General features: G+C 55.3%; 8 protein-coding genes across 8 annotated transcripts; 3 read left to right on the forward strand and 5 right to left on the reverse strand.

The window, feature by feature from the left end:
* Positions 1-11: 11 nt before the first annotated feature.
* L969DRAFT_344120 (uncharacterized protein) lies at positions 12-1,926 on the forward strand. The gene is made up of 4 exons (XM_014713769.1): positions 12-125; positions 173-450; positions 509-1,478; positions 1,535-1,926. The coding sequence occupies exons 1-4, from the start codon at positions 47-49 to the stop codon at positions 1,888-1,890; spliced, it is 1,683 nt and encodes a 560-aa protein (XP_014569255.1). The 5' UTR covers positions 12-46; the 3' UTR covers positions 1,891-1,926.
* Positions 1,801-6,181, reverse strand: L969DRAFT_102115 (uncharacterized protein). Its single transcript, XM_014713770.1, has 8 exons — positions 5,967-6,181; positions 5,780-5,912; positions 5,572-5,733; positions 5,415-5,527; positions 4,140-5,203; positions 3,596-4,089; positions 3,323-3,547; positions 1,801-3,276 (listed from the first exon to the last, which is right to left on the reverse strand). The coding sequence occupies exons 1-8, from the start codon at positions 6,131-6,133 to the stop codon at positions 1,963-1,965; spliced, it is 3,672 nt and encodes a 1,223-aa protein (XP_014569256.1). The 5' UTR covers positions 6,134-6,181; the 3' UTR covers positions 1,801-1,962.
* A 56-nt stretch (positions 6,182-6,237) lies between these two features.
* L969DRAFT_344929 (uncharacterized protein) lies at positions 6,238-7,950 on the reverse strand. The gene is made up of 4 exons (XM_014713771.1): positions 7,940-7,950; positions 7,249-7,890; positions 6,504-7,197; positions 6,238-6,453 (listed from the first exon to the last, which is right to left on the reverse strand). Exons 2-4 carry the CDS (start codon positions 7,487-7,489, stop codon positions 6,249-6,251), a joined length of 1,140 nt encoding a protein of 379 aa, XP_014569257.1. The 5' UTR covers positions 7,490-7,890; positions 7,940-7,950; the 3' UTR covers positions 6,238-6,248.
* Positions 7,813-15,141, reverse strand: L969DRAFT_93172 (uncharacterized protein; the record flags this gene model as incomplete). The annotated part of the gene is made up of 11 exons (XM_014713772.1): positions 7,813-7,890; positions 7,940-8,120; positions 8,171-8,265; positions 8,320-10,707; positions 10,764-11,790; positions 11,840-11,935; positions 12,428-12,908; positions 12,965-13,154; positions 13,207-13,304; positions 13,353-13,467; positions 13,513-15,141. 11 exons carry the CDS (start codon positions 15,139-15,141, stop codon positions 7,813-7,815), a joined length of 6,378 nt encoding a protein of 2,125 aa, XP_014569258.1.
* A 560-nt stretch (positions 15,142-15,701) lies between these two features.
* Positions 15,702-17,251, forward strand: L969DRAFT_93173 (uncharacterized protein; the record flags this gene model as incomplete). The annotated part of the gene is made up of 4 exons (XM_014713773.1): positions 15,702-16,485; positions 16,540-16,576; positions 16,624-17,036; positions 17,088-17,251. The coding sequence occupies 4 exons, from the start codon at positions 15,702-15,704 to the stop codon at positions 17,249-17,251; spliced, it is 1,398 nt and encodes a 465-aa protein (XP_014569259.1).
* Positions 17,252-17,276: 25 nt separating this feature from the next.
* On the reverse strand, positions 17,277-17,881 carry L969DRAFT_46593 (uncharacterized protein; the record flags this gene model as incomplete). Its single annotated transcript, XM_014713774.1, has 4 exons — positions 17,277-17,318; positions 17,367-17,494; positions 17,546-17,701; positions 17,761-17,881. The coding sequence occupies 4 exons, from the start codon at positions 17,879-17,881 to the stop codon at positions 17,277-17,279; spliced, it is 447 nt and encodes a 148-aa protein (XP_014569260.1).
* Positions 17,882-17,937: 56 nt separating this feature from the next.
* On the forward strand, positions 17,938-19,602 carry L969DRAFT_102120 (uncharacterized protein; the record flags this gene model as incomplete). Its single annotated transcript, XM_014713775.1, has 4 exons — positions 17,938-18,936; positions 18,992-19,062; positions 19,113-19,365; positions 19,438-19,602. The coding sequence occupies exons 1-4, from the start codon at positions 17,983-17,985 to the stop codon at positions 19,600-19,602; spliced, it is 1,443 nt and encodes a 480-aa protein (XP_014569261.1). The 5' UTR covers positions 17,938-17,982.
* A 104-nt stretch (positions 19,603-19,706) lies between these two features.
* L969DRAFT_93176 (uncharacterized protein) lies at positions 19,707-20,352 on the reverse strand (the record flags this gene model as incomplete). The annotated part of the gene is made up of 3 exons (XM_014713776.1): positions 19,707-20,031; positions 20,088-20,128; positions 20,188-20,352. The coding sequence occupies 3 exons, from the start codon at positions 20,350-20,352 to the stop codon at positions 19,707-19,709; spliced, it is 531 nt and encodes a 176-aa protein (XP_014569262.1).
* Positions 20,353-20,361: the final 9 nt, after the last annotated feature.

A 20,361-nucleotide genomic window follows, 5' to 3' on the forward strand; every position in this document is an offset into this window, starting at 1 on the left:
CACGCGACTTGCTCTCTCGCACGACGGTGAGATCAGCTGAGGCAGCATGGACGCCAGGCGCCGTTCTGGTGCAGTGTTGACGATACAACAAGGTCTGACGATCGCAAACGATACACTGGACTCGTGTAAGCCCTGTCTGAGCTTCTCAGAAGCTTGTTGACTGCTTTGACAGTTCGACGAAAGCATGTCAGTCAAAACAGGGAGATCATCCACAAGAACTCTGAGCTTCTCCGTACCAACACCGACTTGTCTCGGCAGCTCGCTCAGGTCCAAGCACAGCTCATGTCCCTCAAGGCGGACAATCTCAAATTGGGCGGCAAAGCCTTCCAGCTCGAGATGCAGCTGTTACTCCAAAAAGACGAGCTCGCGAGATCACAAACGAAGATCAGCGAACTGACTCAGGCTGGAAACGGATCAGTGATCAGAGTCCCACAGACTGCGCTCATTCAGGCGAGTCTCTATGGCTTCATCCCACGCGTACATGCTGATATGTTCATCGCGCCGGCAGCAGTTGCGCATGCAATTCGAGGCTGTATTGACGCAAATGTCGGAAGCGCAACATACGTTGCAGCAAGTGAGCCTTCCGGTAGCCTCTCCATCAGCTAGCCAGCCTAGCGATGCCGGCGAGCGACAAGCACGACGCGCCTACCTATCGGCACGATCATCAGCTGCTCAATCGCTCGTCCTGCCACGTGAGGGCCGCACTGTCACACTCACCCAACCAGCCTCGGACCTGCTTGCATCTGCAGGATTAGCACAGTCTGCCGACAAGGCGATCAGATCAGACATGCCGCCTTACCCCTACAAGGCGGCTCTGGCTGCTCAACCCGAGCTGGCTCGCTTGCAGGAAGATCCCAACGAATCGCTGCTTGCGAATAGTCAGAGGTCTAGAAGAGCATCTCCCGCACCGTCCGCTTTACCAGAAACATCTATTGCGTCAACATCGAATCTAGATCAATCAGACCCGACGCTGCCCCCGCTCGATCTCAGCAGAGTCTCTACGAAGCGCAAAGTGACAAAGACGAGGCGAGTGAGCGGCTTGCTAGGCTCTGTCAGTACACCTCCGCCCGAGCCCGAATCGCCATTACCTTCGAGTGAGACGAATCTGCCAGACCCGACCGAGCACAAGAAAGCACGCAGAATGCCTAGAGCGAGCAATATACCCATCGATCTCATCATACCCAATTCGCTCGATTCACCAGCTCGTTTATCGCCTCATCGATCTCAAGTCGAGATCAGCATCGCAAGCCCGCTGGCGCAGGAGGTACGACCTGGCACAAAGCGACCCGTCTCGCCCATCAAGCAGTCTGTCCACAAGTTCTCACCCGTCAAGCCTGCTACAACACCTCTGCCGCTGCGAGATGTGACGACGCAAAGGATCAACCAGACCAAAGACACGCCTGCACCTCTGCTCGCGAACGTCAAAGCGGTTAAGAAAGCGCTGGCGTATGTAGAAATAGACGAGGATGTTATCGCAGGTCAGCCAGGGCTGTTTTGTCTCACAAATTGAGCTGACCTATGCAGGGATTGACAGCAAGCCAAGATGTAGAGCAAGCCGCGGATGAAGAACCTGAAGAGGCAGATGAGGCTGAAGCGCGTGAAGGACGAAGATCGAGAAAGCAAGTCAGCTACGCTCTACCGAGCCTGCGAGCGTTCGTCATCACATTGGAACCACATATGCACCGCGCTCACAGCAGTATATACAGGAAAATGCGGCAGCCTGAAGGCTACGTGCCCTCCATCAAGCATGCGAAGAAGCCTCGACGAACGTCTCAGCTGCACGCAGACCCGATGCGTCGTGCCTCAATGGCATCGTCTCAGGACTTTGAGGACGGACAGTCTCCACCGCATTCGAGCGCCAGAGATCTCGGCCTCGAATATGCGACATGATGTAAATTCGTGAGGACTATGCATGTGCGGGCGTATCAATTACATATGCGATGCTAGTGACACATGTCATGATCACTGGCGCGGCTGTCTGAGCAGCGGTGCATTGAAGTTCATACTTCTTGCGCGGGTCAGCTGGCCACTCCAATCGATCGTCGAAGCCAAGGACGGCTGTCTGCTCATCTTGAACTCGTTGACCGCTTCTGGCTGAAAATCTTTGACCTTTGCGCGGACGGGCTGATCAGTAAAGCCTCTCGCTGCCGCCGATAAGTTGCCAACAGATACTGCGTGCGACAAACTGCGCCTACTCGCAGCGTTCGAGTGCAGGTTGTCGGAAGTGAGCGTCGGCAGGGCGAAGTGGCGTGAATCAGGCGTTTGTGCGCTCGACATTGATGACGATGACGGGTTGGAGCTGCAAGGCGCAGATTCCAGTCCTGGCGACTTACTGCCCGCTGACGACTCGCGTGATAGCGAAGGACGAACGCGCACTGGCTGTGACGCTGAAGCGAGCATGCCCTGCGAAGAGTGATGACGCAAGCGAGGCTGGCTCTGACCAATTTCAGGCTTGACAGACTCGGATGCCTTTCGAACGACGATTCGCGGTGACTGATCCGTGGGTGGCTGCGGCAATTGTCTACTGACTCTGCGCGTTCCAGTATCTGGCGATACTCTGAGCGGGGTAGCCGGTGTCGCCAAGGCGAAGCCCAGGGTCGCACTGCCGCGACGCTGCATGCTTGGCATGGCTTCTGCAGGTACAGCTAGACGAGGTAGCGGCGTTGGCATGTTGGCCTGCGCTCTAACTTGTGCGTCCTCTGCGTCGCTGCGGCGCAGACTTGAAACGAACTGATCAATGGTACCTTCATCGTAGTACTGAGATGTAGCTTGCGATGCGCTGAGGATAAAATCAAGTTCATCGACCTCTCGCTTGCGATCGTCTACTCGCAAGCTTCTTGACGGGCCTGCCAAGCTTTGTCGGCTAGACTTACTCGCCAGACTGCGTGGCCGTCCTGGCGTCGCAGCCTCTACTTCTGCCTCGATCTTGTCCGACTTGCCTGTACCCGCAGAATCTGTGCGGGACATGGCCTGCTGATATGCAATTTGAAGATCAGACAATGGCATCGAATCGCCAGATTCGAGTCGTGCGAGGTTGACGGCTCGCTTGGTGGGCGACGTTGGTACGGAGCCAGACTCTGATGACATCGGCCTGACTGCTCTCTCGAGCGCTTTGGCCGCTTCGTGGTGACCAGGCGGAGGATCGATGGAGACAAAGTTGATGATCCTGACAGGCAGCTCTGCACTGACTTCGGCGGACAGTGAGCCGGCAACGGCGACCTTGATCGAATAGGCCACTTCGAGGTATCTCCCGTGAGAGATGGACAAGCATTCGGGCTGTCCTTTTATCAGCTTTGGAGAACAAGCAAGAGTGGGCGCGTACAGGAATTGTGATCGAGTGGGTGCATTGGGCCGTCTCGCCACTCGAAACGCCCAGCCATGATCCTTTTGCCGTCACCTCGCCTCGCTGAGCCTTCTTGCCCATCTCGAGAACGCTCTCGATGAGCTTCTTCTTGACCACTTGGATTCTACCCACATCGTCGCCTGTCAGACTCGCCGGCCGATGGAGCTTGTTGCTTCTGATCAAGGTCAGGCTCAGTGACTTGATCTGGTCCAATATCAATAGGGGCGACATACGCCTGCGAAGCTCGCTCACCTTTTTGCTCGATTCGTTGCGGACAGAGACGGTGACATAGCATTGCTGTCCTGCGATCCACACAGGCCGGTGCAGGCTGGCCTCCACATTGACTTTGCCATCGCCACCCATAAAGAGCGTCTTGGATGCTGTTGCGACGATGGGCTTGAGAGACGATGCTAATATGGCCGAAGGATGGAAATAAGGATAAACTTCGATGTGTCTGTAAAAGTGTGCAATCGATCTGGTTGTACCGCTTGCTGCCGATTTGAGCTTGATAGATGCGATGATGATGTATCGCACAAGACCCTGCTTGTTGCGAGATGGGCCCTTTGCGCCACTACTAACAGGCAGATCCATTTGGAAAGGAAATGCGAAGGAACCGGTCTTTGCCCGACTGAATCCTTCAGCATCGGGCTCAGAGTCGAAGCAGGGTAACGTGTCGGCACCATCAGGCGATGCAATGCTGTCAGTGTGCTGGAAGATGATGTGACGAACATTTGGAGATGAGATCTCTGCAGTGCAGCGTCAATCATCTCTCGATGAGCTCACTTAATTGAGATACCCTCAAAGCCAACGATGCGTGCTTTTGGCCTGCTCAGCCAGACCTGGTCAGCCGCATTGGCCGATTTGGCCGTTCTGATTTCCATCGTTCCTCTCACAGATCCGCCTTCAACGATCAAAGCAGATTCGAGTGCAAAATCGAGCTCGACTCGCGCCTTCTTGCTGACCTGTTGCTCGAGCTGTGCCTGCGGTCTCGGTCTATGGACTGTGACAGAAGCTGACAGACTTGGCAGCTGTGCTGACATACTGCGTGCAGGGGTAGACGTGGGATCGAGTATGCGACCGAGCTCCTTGCTATGTCGAGCGGGGCTAGTACCCGTCGAGAGCAATGTGCCATGCCGCTGTACATGCGATGTGTTCGGAGGTCTTCTCAGGTTTGATTCGCTCGCAGCGGCTTCGCTCGGTCTGAGCGACATCATCGACTGTGCCTTCTTGAGCGACACAGCGGCAGGCAAGTCGGGCTGAGCCTCCTGACGCGGCTTGACGATAGATTGGGAGGAGGCCGCTATCCACTGATCTAAGCGATGTGAGCGGCTGTCTTCAGGTTCGGCATAGAGTTGTGCGAGCTCAAGCATACTCTTCGGCCGACTCAGGCGACTCGTGCGTTCATCGACCTTTAGCCTCGAAGTGATCGAGCCTTGATGATCATAGGGCATCGTGACATCCGTCATGTAGGTTGCTTTGGAGGCTGTGGACGCTGCCCTCGTATGTTGAGCTCGGGCAGGCGCCAGTCCAGTGAAGGTGAGTTTTGTTGCTGCTGTTTCCGCAATGGAGGCCGAGTCGGGCGCATCAAACACCGATGCAAGCGTTTCTGGCGAGTAGTAGTCTCTGTATAGGCTCTCGTCTGGCTCGTCTGCTGCTTGCTCAGCATCAGACTCGTCTTGGTCGTCGTATTGAACGATGGTCTGGGCTGCATGTGCCTGTTGTCTAGCAAACCGAGCGTGAATCGGCGTGCCTTGATCTGGCGCTCTCGATGGACTAGCTGTAGCGAAGGTCAGGCCAAGGCCGAACATGTCGTCGACCAAGACACTCTGCCGTCTGTAGGAGCTCATGATGGGCAAGTATCTACGCCGGGCGCCCAGTCCAGCGGAACGAATATCGCGCTTCGGCCGGGAATCACGTCAACAACTCACGTGAGGACTGACATCAATGCAAATCCACTGCTACTCGCTTCGTACTTCTTCCACGTACAGCTCAACACAGCAGATCACATACAATATGCCACTTGCAACATTCGACGACTCTGCCAAGCCGGCCAATCGCACGTTCGAAGCACAAATGCTCGCGAAACGCGGTCAACAACGCCAGTCGCATGAGTGAGGTCTCAAGGCTGTAAGGCGCAGCATCGGGCAGTTCATGAGTGAAGTGAAGCATCCCTTGCAGCGGAGGCTGGCTAGCGAACCACAGCAGGTCACGCATGCTTGCTGTACCACCATAAACATCTGATGTCTGATCTGCGCCCTGCTGTTGCCGCGGCTGAGTGCCTCGGGCCAGCGCTCTGCTGCACGGGCGCTGGCACGGCTGATTGAAGCGATAGGCGACCCCTTTGAAGTGACGATATCCGGGAGATGCTCGTCACAGGCATCAGGGTCGTTCTGCGACGACGAAAGCGACCGTGTGACCGTCATGAGACAGGCTGACGTGCAGCTTCGTGTGCATGTCATGGATCAAGCGAGCCTTTGGTGCATCATCGTCTTTGTAGATTTCGATTTGCTTCCAGCTTAGCCGTTCTTGGGACGAGCATGCCTTGAAGACGGCTTCTTTGATTGCCCACCTACATCTCTGTTCGGTCAGTACATCACAGCTTGGCTAGATACAGCGAACACGCCTGTTTGCGAGCCATTGCGCTGTCTTGTCGCTTGGCAAAGACTCGAAGTCTTGGTATTCGCTGTCTGTGAGGATGCGCGCGGCGAGCCGAGCAGGAGATCGTCTCTTGAGCACTTCAACGAAGCGTGTACCAATGAGTATGTCTACACCCACGCCTACAATTCGCATCCGCAACGGCAGCGGCTCACGAGGTGCCCGGTCTATTCAAACGGATCCATCGCGTCACTGGAAGCTTATCAGATCTCGCATAATGGCGGCATGATGCATGATGCAATAAGGCCAGCTAGGGCTTCTCTGAGAGGCGCTTCCTCTCTACGAATGCTTTCTGATGCTTCTTGCGCTCCCAGGTCACGAAGCCGATGATGGCGCCGAAGATGAGCGTCACGCTCAGAAAGACGCCCAAACCGATCGGTACCACAGCAATCTTCTGTCCCGGCAGCTGGAAGGTCGAAGCTGATGGCGCAGCATTCGCTGCTGCTGCCGTTGCGCTATCATTGGGTACTCAGCTGGGGTTCATGCACACTAAGGCGCCACGTACCTGATTGGCGAGAGTGAGGCAGCTGAGGAAGAGCTCTGTGTTGCAGTCGGGGTAATGGACTGTACTGTGGCGGTAGCTGCATCTACCGCAACATTCGTAGCTCTGTCCGAGATAGTGAATGCACAATCCGAATCTTGAAAGATCTGGAGCGGAGCAGAAGAGGTCTGCCGCCGACGTAATCTAGTGTCGGTTGCATTCGTCGCTACGAGCGTTGTAGCATCAGTAGCTGATGTTGTGTCCACAAGCGTGACATCATTGAGCTGCTGACGCAGCACGCGAGATGTTTTCGCTCTTGCGCCGGTCGTTGACGCACTGTACAGATTGATGGACGATGGCGCGAGGGAGCTGAAATTGCCACTGCTGACCTCTGCAGCTTGGGGCGCAGTCATCTGCTCATTGAAGTGATACAAACCGACAAGAGCGAGAGGCATGCCGTTGTTCGGCAATGTCGTAATAAATTGAGGGTTTGCAATGTCGACCGTCGCGTTTTGGTCCGCCGGGGCGCGTGCTAGCTGCTTCTGGGTGTAGAGCTTCATCGAATTAGGAGCACTTGTGGCTGTCTGACCGTCAAACTGAAGTTGAACGCCGAAAGTCCGAGGGCCTTTGGTTTGAGAGGTCACATTTGCTGCACTATCAGCTTGTAGAGCATTCGCCGCTGCGACGTCTCCAACTTGATATATCCCAAGCTCAGCCCCTGCATACCCATATCAGCCTCTCGTGAGGTGTCCATTGAGTCGACACCTACCATATCGTTGATTTGGCAAATCTGTGTACGCGACTCGCCAAGCCGCGAGCATACCAGGCTGTGCTGAGCTAGCTGTAAAAACGTCCTCGCCCTGCTGGGTTGCCTTTTCGAATCCTTGCTGAAGGAACTGAGAGTATGTAGCCGCCTGCGCCGAGGTCATCGAGATCTGGCATGCATTACCTTTGGCCGCGATCGTACGCGCCAAGGCCAAGACTGTGCCGATCGTGCATAGCTTTGGCATGATTCGTGAGCGGACCAGCCGCCGAGACCTGCTCGTCTTGGAGCGATAGGCAGAGATTGAGAAGCAAAGGGGAGCGAAAGCAGATGCCGTCAGTCGGTACGATCGTCCGTCATGTGCCTGCGAGCAATCTGAGAACAGTGAGATGGCCACAGACGAGACCTCGGACGGTCACAGGCTTGCTGTGGCCAATAGGCGCGTGCGCATGTCTGTGCAACAAGGCCATCAGTCCGCGGATTTGTCGACGTGAGGTCAAAGCGTCGGTCGATGCTGAGAATGAGCAAGATCCGAAGACAAGATGCAATCAATTGCGCATGACAAGCTGATCAGGCAATGTTGAGGTCGCGTTTGAGAGCAGAGATGAGCTTGACGTCGTCCTTCGTCATCTCATCTCGGAAGATTGTCTGCGCAACGTGTCAGCACTGCAGGGACACATCATGAGTCGTTGCATACCTTCATGACGTCAATGGAAGCGCGCGAGATCAAGCTGACGATCTCATCCTTATCATCGAAGTGTCTGCCATAAATCTTGCTGCTATCGTAGACAGCACTTTCGATCTTGACAGCGACACCGCCGCCTGCTTGAGACTTTTTGACGTTCTCGAACGATTTGTGATTGATCTCCAAGCCCGTTCTATGTCGAGAATGTCAGCAAATATCGCGAGACACGAGAGGGCTACTCGCATTCTTCCCAGGGGCACAATCTCACGTTTCTTCGTCTCTGCGTCGATCTTGAGCGCCGCCAGCGGCGTACCTATTCGCAGAGTGCCTTCCGTGATCTGTAGAGCGGTGTACGTTCAGCGTACGCGATCAGTGAACTGAATGAGGCTTACATCACAGCCGAGAATGATAGGCTCGCGCTTAGCGAAGCAAGCGATGGTGCGTAATCGGCACGGCCAGACCGCCTTGGGCGCTGAATCCTTTCGTTTCGCTTCCAGCATGGCTTCGTTATATGCAGTGAAAGCATCGAAGAGGTGGTAGATGATGTTGGCCTTGAAGATCTTCAAGCCGACTTCGTCAGCAAGCTTTTCAGCATCTTTGTCAACATCGACGTCAAAGCACAGCATGACGCCGAACTCGGGAGCCTTGTCGAGCATGGCAGACGCACGCATAGCGTCTCGTCTGTGTACGGGGCCAATGTTGATGCCAGAGACGGGAATCTTGCTCGTCTTGAGAAATTCGAGCAATGCTTCCAGCGAGCCTAAGGTTGATGCTTGCACCCATACGCCTCGACCGGTCTTATCAACAGACTCAAGCAAGTTCTGCAAATCTGTCATAATCTCCGTCTTGATCTCTTCCTCGTCATCGTCCTCAGTGACGACCATCAGTCGCGAGCCTGCGACAGCCTTTTCGAGATCCGGAGCGGAAATTTTGATACCGAGTGACGCTTTGACAGTCTTGTGGTGAACATACGCGCCCTTGATACGAAGCTCCTTGAGCGGCTCGGGTGTCAACAATGCTCGCACATTTGTCGCAATCGGCCCATTGAGCCCACAGACGACTATACGGTCGCCTTCGTGTAGCACGCCGTTTGACAAGACGACGTCGATAGTCGTGCCGAGGCCCTCGATAACCTTGACCTCGAGCACGGTACACTCGAGCTCGGACAGATACATGAGCCTGTCGCTCATACGTTCTTGAGTGAGCTTGACGAGCAGCATGAGCATGTCAGGTACGCCTTCGCCCGTGACTGCAGACGTGGGTACCAAGCTGACGTTGCGCCCAAGGTTGGTATTTTCGTAGTACGGCACAGCGTTCAGACCTTGCTCGGCAAAAGCCGTCATGGTGTCTCGCAAGCGATTCTCGAACTCCTTCTGAACTGCCCGGTTTTGCTTTGCAAGCGAATCTTGGAAACCATTGTTGGGGATAGCTTCCCAGCCGTACATTCTGTCGATCTTGTTGAGTGCAACGATGAAAGGTGTCTTCTTATCTCGCAGTAAGCGGAGCGATTCGAGTGTTTGCGGCTCGAGGCCGTGCATGATATCGACGACAAGGACTGCGATGTTACAAAGCGAGCTGCCTCGTGTGCGCAGGTTTGTAAATGACTCGTGACCGGGCGTATCAATCACGAGCAGACCGGGCAGCTTGTACTCGCTCAATGCAGCGGGTCCGAGGATGTCTGTCTTTGAACGAATGGCGGTCATTGGGAAGTAAGTCGCACCGATCTGCTGGGTAATACCACCCGCTTCGCCTCCTTGTACATCAGTCTGACGAATCTTATCAAGCAGTTTCGTTTTGCCAGTATCGACGTGACCGAGAATGCAGCAAATAGGACTGCGCAGATCATCCTTGCTTCGTGCGGCCATAGCCGCCTCATAGCGCTGCTTCCGTCGCTCAGCTGCTTCGGCTTTCCGCTTTGCGGCTGCTGCTTGCACAGCAGATATCCTCTCGTCCTCGCTATCCTCATCAGAGTCATCATCGCTATCGTCATCCGAGTCGTCGTCGCTATCCTCATCAGAATCATCGTCAGACTCTTCGTCCGACGAGACCGGCGCTTTCGCTTTTGCTGCTGGCTTACTGGTCGTCGACATGCCTGTCTGCTTAGCGACTGCTGCCACCTTTGCCGGCGCAGGATTTGACTTTTCTGATCCGTTGACAGACGCCGACTTAGCCGCAGGCTTAGCAGAGCTTGTTGCCTTGCTAGCTGAGACCGCGGCTCTACTCGAAGCTGCCGGAACAGTTTTACTCGCTACTGCAGGCCCGTTTTTGCCGGCAGAAGCAGGCTGACTGACAGGCTTCGGAGAAACTTTGGTCGTCGCCACAGGCGCAGGTGCAGGGTCTTCGTCATCGCTGGCGTCCCAATCATCCTTGACAGCAGCAACGGCCGCTTGAGGCTTAGCAACATCTTCCTCGGATGTTGCATCCCATTCCTCTGCGACGTCTTCCTCAGGCTTAACAGGCTCGGGCGAGGCTTCTGCAACTGGCTCAGGTTCGGCTGCTGGCGTATCGGCTACTTCGCTAGGCGCTTCTGCAGGTTCTGGTTCGGGTTGGAACGGCAAGACAGGTGGAACTGGCCCAGAGGGTTTCTTTGCGGACTTCTTCTTGCTGGCATAAGTCACCTTGCGCGGACCAACTGAGCTATCAGCCGTGTCCTTTTGCAGACCTTCAATTTTGACACCTGATGCGAGTAAGGCTTCTCGACGCGCATTTGCAGCCGCTTGTTCCGCTTTTTGCTTCGGTGTGAGCAACTTGCCCTCTTTGCGCAGTTGCTCCCGCTTAGCCTGAAATTGCGCCGTCAATTGGGCAAATATTCTGTAATTTAGTGATGCGTACTAACCTTCTCACGCTCTTTGCGCTCCTGCTTCAGTCGCTCCCTGTCTTGCTCCTCTTGCTCACGCTGCCGCTCCTCTTCTTCGAGCCTGAGTCGCTCTTCCTCTTCTTTCCTCCTGGCTTCCTCCTGCAAGGCCCTCTGCTTTTCCATGGCAGCTCGCAGAGCAGAGATCTTGCCCCCGCTCTTTGCAGGAGGTTTGGCAGCTTCTTTGGGTGCTTCCACGGGTTCAGCAGCTTTCTTCTTCTTCTTTTTCTTGTTTTTTGCTGAGCTGGCAGCTGCACCTCCCTCTTCGTCGTCTGACGCTTCCTTGGTGGTAGACACATCGGCCTCTGCAGCGACAGGTTCATCGGCATCGATAGTTCCGCCTTCCGCTACCAACGCGTCCGTGGCTTTGGTGGACGTGACGGGCTCAGAGGGTGCCGGTCCTGCTTGAGCTTTCTTGGCAGCAGCTTGAGCCTTCTTCTTTGCCTTCTCTTTCTCCTTCTTGAGCTTTTCCTTCTCCTTTTTGCTTAGAACGCGCGTCGTGCCCTCTTCCTCGTCATTTTCGGGCTCTGCAGGATCCTCGATCGCTTTGGCCTCGTCTTGGGCCTGGGGTACTTGAGGAGCTTCGTCTGGCTCATCCGGCTCTGCATCTATGACGACCTTCTTGCTGCCTTTGCTCTTCTTCTTGCCTTTTGACTTTGCAGGCCCAAACTCTTCATCGATGAGATCCTCTGCTGTCATCTCGATGGGCGCTTTCGAGTCGAGTGCAGGTGAGTCGACGTCCATGACATCCTCGTCCACTGCAGCAGCGGCCTTCTTGCCTTTCTTCTTCTTGTCCTTCTTAGGAGCAGGTTCGGTGGATTGCTTTGATTTTGAGATGGCCGCCATGAGACCCCCGCCACCTTGCTCATCGTCCTCATCGTCACCTCCGCCATCGAGTTCTGCGGCCAGCTGAGCAAAGGAGAAAGCAGACTTGCTCGGGCGACTGGGCACATCTTCGCCATCGCTCGCCGCGCCGTTGCTTAGCGGCGCTGGCTCGCCCGCGTTCGCCCTACCCTGTTGCGTGAGCTCGGGCTGCAGCAGACTGCTCCAAAGCTCACCAATAGTCCTCGTCGTCCTTCCTTCCCTTCTTCTTCTTGTCCTTCGGCATCGTCGCAGGCTTCAGAGCTGGCAGCTGAGCTTCCTGGCAGTCGCGACTTTTTATTGCGGACGACCGACCAGTCGATCGGTCGACGACCCCCTGCGAGCTCTATCTTGCACTCTTTTCGCGACGAAATTACACACACCTTTGCGGCGAGATTGGTGCAAAGACGTAGCAGCACGCATCCGTCCACCTCTTGTAACCTCGTTCCGGCCATTTGAACCTCTACGAATGATAAAGGCCCTCAACGCTCAGTCTTGATCGCACAGAGACGAACTGGACCGACGGTCGTTCCGCTACATACTATCATCATAAGTCTCGTACTTGACGATGCTTACACGCTGCTGCGGTGCACTCCGATCAGTCAAGCTGGGCGGAGGCGACGCCATGTCCTCAGCTGTTGATCAAGCCATGTAAGCCACACTCTCCGCCAGATTTGGGCGCAATTACTCTTAGCGCGAGCGGCCTGACACTCTTCACTTCGCAACCAAGTCCTTTGATACTAGCCACGATAGTCACGATGTACGACATGTATCATAAGACGCACTATTTCTGCTGCGATGAAGTCATAGTGGCTTTACGAGAACGTGTTGATCGTGGTGATGGTAGCGCGGCAGGAGCAGATGAGCTCGGCATGCCGTCTGCAACAGCGACACGAGCAAAATCTTGGCTGAGTTGTGCTTCCAGTGCGCGTGAGCTGTCCAGACCATTGCGAGATGCAGCCCGACTGGTGGTGGATTGCACCCGCTGCGTGATGGATGGCTTCTCGGGTAGTGTTGAGATGATGCCTGTCGCTTGATGCTTGCTCCTGACAGATTGCAGAAATGGATCATCCAATGCTTGCGCGACTGTCATACGACGTTCTGGATCGTGCTGCAGCAAGCGTTGGATGAACTCGACTGCGAGCTCGGATGTGCCTTGCTTTCGAAGCAGCGACACGTCCGGTGATCGTCTCGGCATGCGAAGGTAGATATCTTCCTTTGTATCCTCAACGAAAGGGGAAGCATTTGACAGACAAGCATAAACGACTGCAAGCATAATCAGCAACCCAGACAGGCACGAGATAGTAAGAGGTGAGACGCACTGACGCCGATCGACCAAGCATCAACGGCCTGATCGTAGCCGGCCTTGCCGTTGCGATATATGAGTACCTCTGGCGCCAGATAATTGGCAGTGCCACATTGCGTCGTGAGGTCAACGCCCGCTTCAAACATCCGTGCAAGGCCAAAGTCTGATATCTTGCAGACCGGATGCTCGTCCCGTGTGAGCAGTAGCTGTCATGCGTCATGGATGAGCTTGTTCACGTGTGTCTGATGGGCTACGCACGTTGTCGGGCTTGAGATCCCGATGGACGATGCCGCATTGATGGAGATAGGCAACACCCGAGCAGATCATACGCGTCACTTCGGCAACATCGCTTTCCTCTGCTCACAGATGGTCAGTGACAGCGTATATATCCGGCGTGCACTTACCCATTCCGTCCCGCGCAATGACATAGTCGAGTAGATCACCCCCGGCAATATGCTCGAGGATCAGGTAGATATGTTCTTGATCCTCAAATTGCTCATAGAATTTGACGATATAGTCCTGAAGAGATGTCAGTTCGAGTCATAGGAGGGAGATCTGACTGACGTGGTCAAGACGTTTCACGATATCAAGCTCCCGCTCGAACATCTCGAGTGTTTTCGGATCGCGCAGATGCTTCTTCTTGTTGATGATCTTCACAGCCCGCCAGTCACCTGTTGCGCGGTGAATGCATCGTTTGACGATAGCGAATGTTCCTTTGCCGATATCGTTCGCTACTTGATACGCTGCAGTGAACCCACCTCTCGGATTCTCATCGCGAACAGCAGGTGGGTCGAAGGTGATCCACCGATACTCAAAGATCTTCCCAGCTGTATCTGACCCGAACCGAATGAGGTCGCCATCATGAAGCTCAACCTTGACGCCGTGGCCGACGAGCTGGTTATTGACAAAAGTGCCATTCTTCGAAAGATCCTCCAACCGGAACGCTAACGCAGCTCGAGGCTCGTTGTCGAGCACGGTCAAGTTGGTGTAGCTGTATAGACCACCAGCAGTAGAGGTACCCAGGCTGCTGGCCACGGTCTGACGCCAGATACGGCAATGTCGAGCAGACAGCTCTACGCCATTGATTTGAATATCAACGCGCGCATTCGGATTAAGCCTTTTGCTAATGTGCGATTGCAGTTTCCGTCCGATGGAGAACTCGTCCCGTGTACGCGGTAGCAAGACATCCTGGCAATGATGATTGGGTGCGCTCAAGTCACGCTGGGCTGCCACGAGCATGCCCCATGCCCAAGACGTCGCGGGCAAAGGTTGCTCAATCTCTACTGCTGAAGGTGTTTGCTGAGAATATGAGGGCGCAGCGCTGGGTTGCGTGTTTTCGGGTATCTGAGATGCCGTGAACATCTCATCGGTAGGCGTGAGCTCCGGCGGTTGGCCGACGAAAGTCTCATCCAGAGGCAAAGTCGAGGGCTGGCGTGGCGCAACAGCGGGCTGTGAGAAGGATAGAGCTGTCTGATAGGCGCCGTTCGTAGATGCTGTCTCGCTCGGCATGAGTGGGGGAGGCATGGCTATGCGAGAGGGTTTCGTATCGAGGTTCGTGAGCGTGCGAGTGTCGTCTGGAGATGTCATGATGGCTGCTGCTTTTGCGCTAGCAGAGCGTGTGTGGCGGTACATTGTTGGTTGCACGGGTTTCTCGGCTTCGGCAGGCACAACCGATGCATCGTCTAGGTCATCCTCTATGGACGATTCATCAGAGATCAAAATAGGTTCCTCGCGCGTTGTCTTTGCCCGTTTGCGGGGACTAGCAGCGCTCGCAGGCGGATTTGCTCCGTTGCTTTTGTTCGGCGTCGATCTGGCATTGTTGCCCGCCTTTGATTTAGCAGGCGTCGTTTGCGCCAGCTGAGCACGATCACCATTCTGCTCCAGATCCAGAACGTCCAGCGCTTTCCGAGCACGTTTTGCACTATTCGTTGTAGACGCTGGCGAGGATGACAAAGCCAACGCTGGCTTGCTTCTCGTCGGCGGCGTCCGCTCTGATCTCGAGGCTGGCTTCTTGCGAGGAGGCTCATGTGTCGCGTCGTGACTGGCGCGTCTTGCACGAGCACGCTGGGCAGTGCCGAGTATTTCCGCTTCTGGTGAAGATGACAATCTGGCGCTTCTGACGCGAGCGGCCAGACCTTGCGAAGCAGGTGAGGACGTCACGCCTTGGTTATCGCGCGGTATTCGTGGCGCCATGTTGGAATACGCTGGACTGCAGGCCAACGGTCTATGAGTCTCGTACGAGCTTGCGGTGGCTCATGCGCATCTCTGCAAGCACTGACAAGGTCAGCACAGCTCCTGAACGCGTGACATGTGGCACAGAGGGAGCAAGACAGCGCGTGTCAAGCGCATGACAAGTGAAGCTGCCAATGCGTGATGCTACTGGAATACTCGTCGTCGATATGTTGATCACTGTAGCATATCGCGGCGAGCTCTGCAGTAGAAGCGCATGGCAGAGAGGCCGGAGCCTGGAGCAGATGCAAAGCAAAGAGCCGTGACTGGTCGCACTCGCTACTTGGTCAGAGCGAGGGGCAGAGATACTCATGCACTGCTTGTAGACAGCAGGACAGCATGCTGCACCTTTGCACGTGCGGTTGTGAGCAAAAACTGCCGCATTGAAGGTCGCATATAGGCAACTCTGCGGACTGTATGCTCGGGCGTTTGGACCGACGTCGGAGGAGCTCAATCTGGCTTTGTCCGGGGTCGATCGAAGGTGAAGACAGGAAAGGGCAGCGCAGGGTGTCAAAGATACTTACATGCGCCTCTCTGACTGCTGGACAGGGTGCCAATCGTCTCTATCGTTGCTCGAAATCGTCGTCAAACGCGTCTCTCCACGACCTCGAGACTCGACAACTCAGCTCGACCAGAATGAGCCAATGTCTATCATCTGCAGGAGCACAGTTCAGCCTTTCCCTTCAGGTGCATCTCACAGTGAGCCCGAAGCGACAGTCCGGGCGGAAGTGACGGTACTCGACAGCGCGAAATCGTACTTAGATCACTTCAGAGCTACCGCACTGCGGACCGCATTCGTGCCGCAGCCAGACGGTCAGAGCGTGCTGCAGCTATGCTGTCCGACACCCGCTGAGGCTCCGTTCACATCGACCTCTTCGGACAAGCCGGCGCAACGACGACCAAAACGCGCAAAGCGATCCGACGAACCTCACAAGTCGAAAGCCGACGCCAATGCATATCATGCGACCATCTCGCAACTCTTGCACACAGCCATTGCGTCAGCTCGTTCCGCTCTGAGTGCGCGAGCATGGTATGATGCCGATGCCATCTGCCCGCCGAACCCGACGATTGGCGCAGACTGGGCAGCACTGGTCAAAGATGCACCTGCAGCAGTCCCTCGAAAGGCTCGAAGCTTAGATGATGTCACTGGGCGCATCGAAGCGCTGGAATTGATCAATCGAGTCTGCAAGACCGACACGGGCAAAGTCGTGCATCTGGACCGACAAGACACGCCCATCTTAGTGCCACCCTGTTCTGCATTCCTCATTGCAGACATGAAGTCTTGGGATCTCTTGTTGCCTCCTTCGCGTGCGTCCCCCTCCGCCTATCTACCTGCTTGTGTCATCGACTGACACTGCGCAGATGTCGTAAGCGATGGTTATGATCTCGTTATTCTTGAGTAAGTATCCCGCACCCAAATGCACACTGGGACTCATCTTCTCGTAGCCCGCCATGGCCCAACAAGTCTGCCTCTCGAGCAAAGCAGTACGACCAGATCGATATCTACGATCTGCTTGACATCTCGCTGCCGACTGTTCTCGAGGGCGCCAATACGACTCGGCCGTGTCTCGTCTGCGTATGGCTGACAAACAAGCCCCGCTATAGACGCTTCGTAACCGATACGCTCTTTCCGCATTGGGGCATTTCGAGTGGCAAGACGAGTGAAGGACATTGGATCAAAACGAGCACTCAAGGCGAGCCGCTCTTCTCACTGGACGATCAAGATAGAAGGTGCTACGAGTCATTCATCATGGCCTGGTGGATCCCGAGCGAGTACGAGGGTCCAGCTCCGGTCTTGCCTGATCCGCAAGTCTTCTTATCGGTGCCTATCGGTCATTCACGCAAGCCGGTCATCATAGGTGCGTACTCGTCCAGAATCGGTCAACGAGGTCCTGAGCAGGATCGAGCAGATCTCTTGCGACATGCCTTCCAGCGAACGCCCAATGTGCTCGAACTCTTTGCTCGCACGACGCTCTCTGGCCGTACATTTGTTGAGTCAAGGATGGCGAGGTGGGTCAGTGTAGGCAATGAAGCTCTCAAATTCAACAGTGCCTCGTCGTTCGAGCTGGCCTAATAATGCATGTCGTCCTACAAGCGCGTCATGGCCTTATCTCTGCCAGTTGTGTCACTGCACCTCCGCTCTGTACGATACCGTCAGTATTGCACATAGCATCAGAGCGTCAGCGCACATCGACTAGAGCCATCTCTTCTTCGGTCATCTCTATCGGCTTCCAGAATTTCTGAGGCATCTGCCAGAACTCGTCGAAATCTGGTTTGGCCAAGCCTTCTCTTCGGCCCTCATTCTCCAATTGCTTGCCTGTCGTAGCCAGAGTAAGCTCGCGAGAGAATACAGAGTCGACAGACTGACCAATAGGTGCACCGCTCTTTGACAGCGCAGACTCCGCTTCGGGTCGCGGGGTAGCTTGACCCGGTCGAGCCGTCGAAGCGTGTTTGAGCATGAAAGCATCAAAGTTGTCTACGATAGACTGTGGTGCAGCCGGATGGGGTGCCGCGTTGGACTCATCTGTCACGATCCTCAGCTCAGCCAAGCTCTGTGAGCGACAGTGCGTCATGTTGACGTACTTTCGGGCAAGGTCTTGCCACGGAATTTGATCATGGGCTTGTAGGCTCCTGATGACGTTGTCGCATGGCGTGCTTGCGCTCTGTGCTGCAGTACTCGCCTCAGGGGGGATCTCGGTAGCATACTGAGAGGGCGGCAAGTCGACGACTTGACGAGATCGCGACTGGCTTTTGCTCTCTCTCTTGGGGGCTGACAGTACTGACGAGCCGACTCTGAAGCAACGCATGCGTCAACCTGAGCCATCTCGCAAGCAGGCAAGACTGCTGGCCAAGCAGCGTGCACAGCGAGATCAAGCAGCTTCCGAGCACACTGCCTTTAGACAGGCAGAACGCTACTGGAAGTCTCGTATTGATTCTCCTCAGTACGAACACGCATTTCGATCTTCGAGCGTGCAATGGCATGATACTCCCGGCTGCTCTTACCAGATCGGCACATGGACGGATGGTCGGGTCAAGTTGACGTATTCACTCCGTCGGCATAGACTCAACGGCGTGCCGGACGCGCTTGCACAACGACCGTCAACGTCGAGCGAATGGCAAAGCGGCACATATGCCATCACATTCGATGCTGCACCTGGACTGGTCTATTTGCCAGGCTGGGCAGCTCCCCCCCTTCAGCGCCAGCTGATCAAGTCGTGCCTGTGCGAAGCGGCAGATGAACATCATCCGCTCAGCCTTTCGCCGCATTTCGTTCTTCCCCCGGCTGGCTTGTGGGATACGTACCAGCGATGGCGACGTACACCCCAAGAGCCGGCAGGAGCAGACTCGTGGCATGTACCGAGGAAGACAGTAGCGGCTCGAGAAAGGCTGAGACGCGAACGCGTTGATCTCGAGCCTGTTACGACGGGCAACTTCATGTCAGAGCGCAAGCCCTTGCCGAGCATGCATGCAAACGAAGACCCATCAAAAGATCAAGCGCAAAGTGAACACATCCACGAAGTCATGGAAAGATTACGATGGGCTATCATCGGCTTCGAATACAGCTGGACTGACAAGGCCTACTACTACGACCGGCCTTTCTCGCCCATGCCCGATCTCATTTCTCGAGCATGTACAAACACTGTCAAAGCCTTACCTTGGGCGGATGTGTTTACACGTGCAACATCAGAGGAACGGGCTCAGTACTTGGGGTGGGCAAACGATTATGAGCCTCAGACGGGCATTGTCAACTTCTACGGGGTCAGTATCTTCGATCATCGAGCGCATCGAGTCTGAGCACCGGGGCTATCGGCAGGCTCGTGATACGCTAACGGGTCATATTGACCAATCTGAGCCCGATGCAGTTCGTCCGCTTGTCTCCATTAGGTAAGGTGCTCCCTTCTAACAATACGCCTCCGCTGATTCGAGTTGCACAGTCTCGGTACTTCCGCTGTCTTCCTTGCCGGTGGTGAAACGAGAGACGCCCGGCATCCTCTTCCGTTTCTGCTCCGATCAGGCGATGCCATCGTTATGTCAGGTCCATCCCGCCGAGTCTTTCATGGCATCCCACGTGTCTTGGACCATCTGCCTGCTCCTGCTCATCTCACTTCGAGTATCTCAGACGACCCAGACTGGACAGAAGGCGGATTTGCGGACTACATGTCTGCCGGACGTCGGATCAATATCAATGTGAGACAAGTCTTTGCGCAGCCTGTTCTACACCTGGCAGATCCTTGCAGCGTTGCATTTACAGCACAGTAGGATCATGCTCAAAAGCACTCCACCGGCCCCAAGTCGCACTGTAGGCTGAATGTGCCGCTTCGAGATGAACCCAAGCTGGGCCTTGCTCAGCTGCCTGTCTGTGCATGCTGCGGCACGGTTGAAGCCTCGTTGCCAAAGCTTGGTGTCGCCCGCGCCGCGGGGTAACAAGCGAGAGCTCAGCCCTCGCTTCCTCGTGAGCGAGTAGGAACGATTGCTTGGAGCGCTCAGTAGGGTCGCCAACAAGACGTCATTGTCGATACGCATATCGATTATCGCCTGGTCGCGCTCATGGCCCGTGCTCTGAACTGTTCCCAAACCTGTCGACCATTGGAAGCACGTCCTGCCCAGCTGCTCGTCGTCTGGGCAATGCCATACCGCGACAAGAGTGCCGGCAAGCGATCTTTGACGGATGCGCTCAGTAGCAAGCCGGCAGTGATACCGATGAAGCTCATGATGACGAAACGAGAGAGGACAGAGTCGCGTTGGAAGCACTTTGTCGTCACGTCGCCCTCCTCGCCCGTGGCCGTATCGAGATCGGTCTCGCCTTTCTCTGCATCCTTGCATATGCCTAGCTTCTGATCCAAGCAGAATTGTCTGCCAGTCGGAGAATGAGTGTTTGTGCGGGCGAGTCAGTACCAAAGAGGGCGTACTTTGTGCAGCTCAAGCAGGGTTTGGAGGGATCATTTGGCCTCTGCGGGGACACGAGACTCTGTGAGCATCGAATGGGGCCAGTTCATCATGGCGACGCACGTAGAGAGGCACGATTGTGTAGTTGCTGAAGCAGATACATTTGCAGAAATAGATGGACGATTCGCCCAGCGGCGTCGAGCTTGAGAGGTCTCGTATGTCAAACGCTGATACCGACGACCTCATCGTCAACGCCAAGAGAGCCAGAGCGCTCGCTGATAGTCGCATAGCGTGAGG

The sequence above is a fragment of the Mixia osmundae genome, assembly GCF_000708205.1.
Source record: "Mixia osmundae IAM 14324 unplaced genomic scaffold scaffold_3, whole genome shotgun sequence".
In the NCBI taxonomy this organism is placed as follows: domain Eukaryota; kingdom Fungi; phylum Basidiomycota; class Mixiomycetes; order Mixiales; family Mixiaceae; genus Mixia; species Mixia osmundae.

Coding starts and splice junctions, on each gene's coding strand:
- L969DRAFT_344120 (XM_014713769.1), top strand. CDS start 47: ATGGACGCCAGGCGCCGTTCTGGTGCAGTGTTGACGATACAACAAGGT. Junction 451..508: donor CACAGACTGCGCTCATTCAG/GCGAGTCTCTAT, acceptor TCGCGCCGGCAG/CAGTTGCGCATGCAATTCGA. Junction 1,479..1,534: donor AGACGAGGATGTTATCGCAG/GTCAGCCAGGGC, acceptor AGGGATTGACAG/CAAGCCAAGATGTAGAGCAA.
- L969DRAFT_102115 (XM_014713770.1), bottom strand. CDS start 6,133: ATGCGAATTGTAGGCGTGGGTGTAGACATACTCATTGGTACACGCTTC. Junction 5,204..5,414: donor ACCGCGTTTCGCGAGCATTT/GTGCTTCGAACG, acceptor CGCCCGGCGTAG/ATACTTGCCCATCATGAGCT. Junction 3,277..3,322: donor CCCACTCGATCACAATTCCT/GTACGCGCCCAC, acceptor ATAAAAGGACAG/CCCGAATGCTTGTCCATCTC.
- L969DRAFT_344929 (XM_014713771.1), bottom strand. CDS start 7,489: ATGCCAAAGCTATGCACGATCGGCACAGTCTTGGCCTTGGCGCGTACG. Junction 7,198..7,248: donor TTTGCCAAATCAACGATATG/GTAGGTGTCGAC, acceptor ATGGGTATGCAG/GGGCTGAGCTTGGGATATAT. Junction 6,454..6,503: donor GCCTCACTCTCGCCAATCAG/GTACGTGGCGCC, acceptor ACCCAATGATAG/CGCAACGGCAGCAGCAGCGA.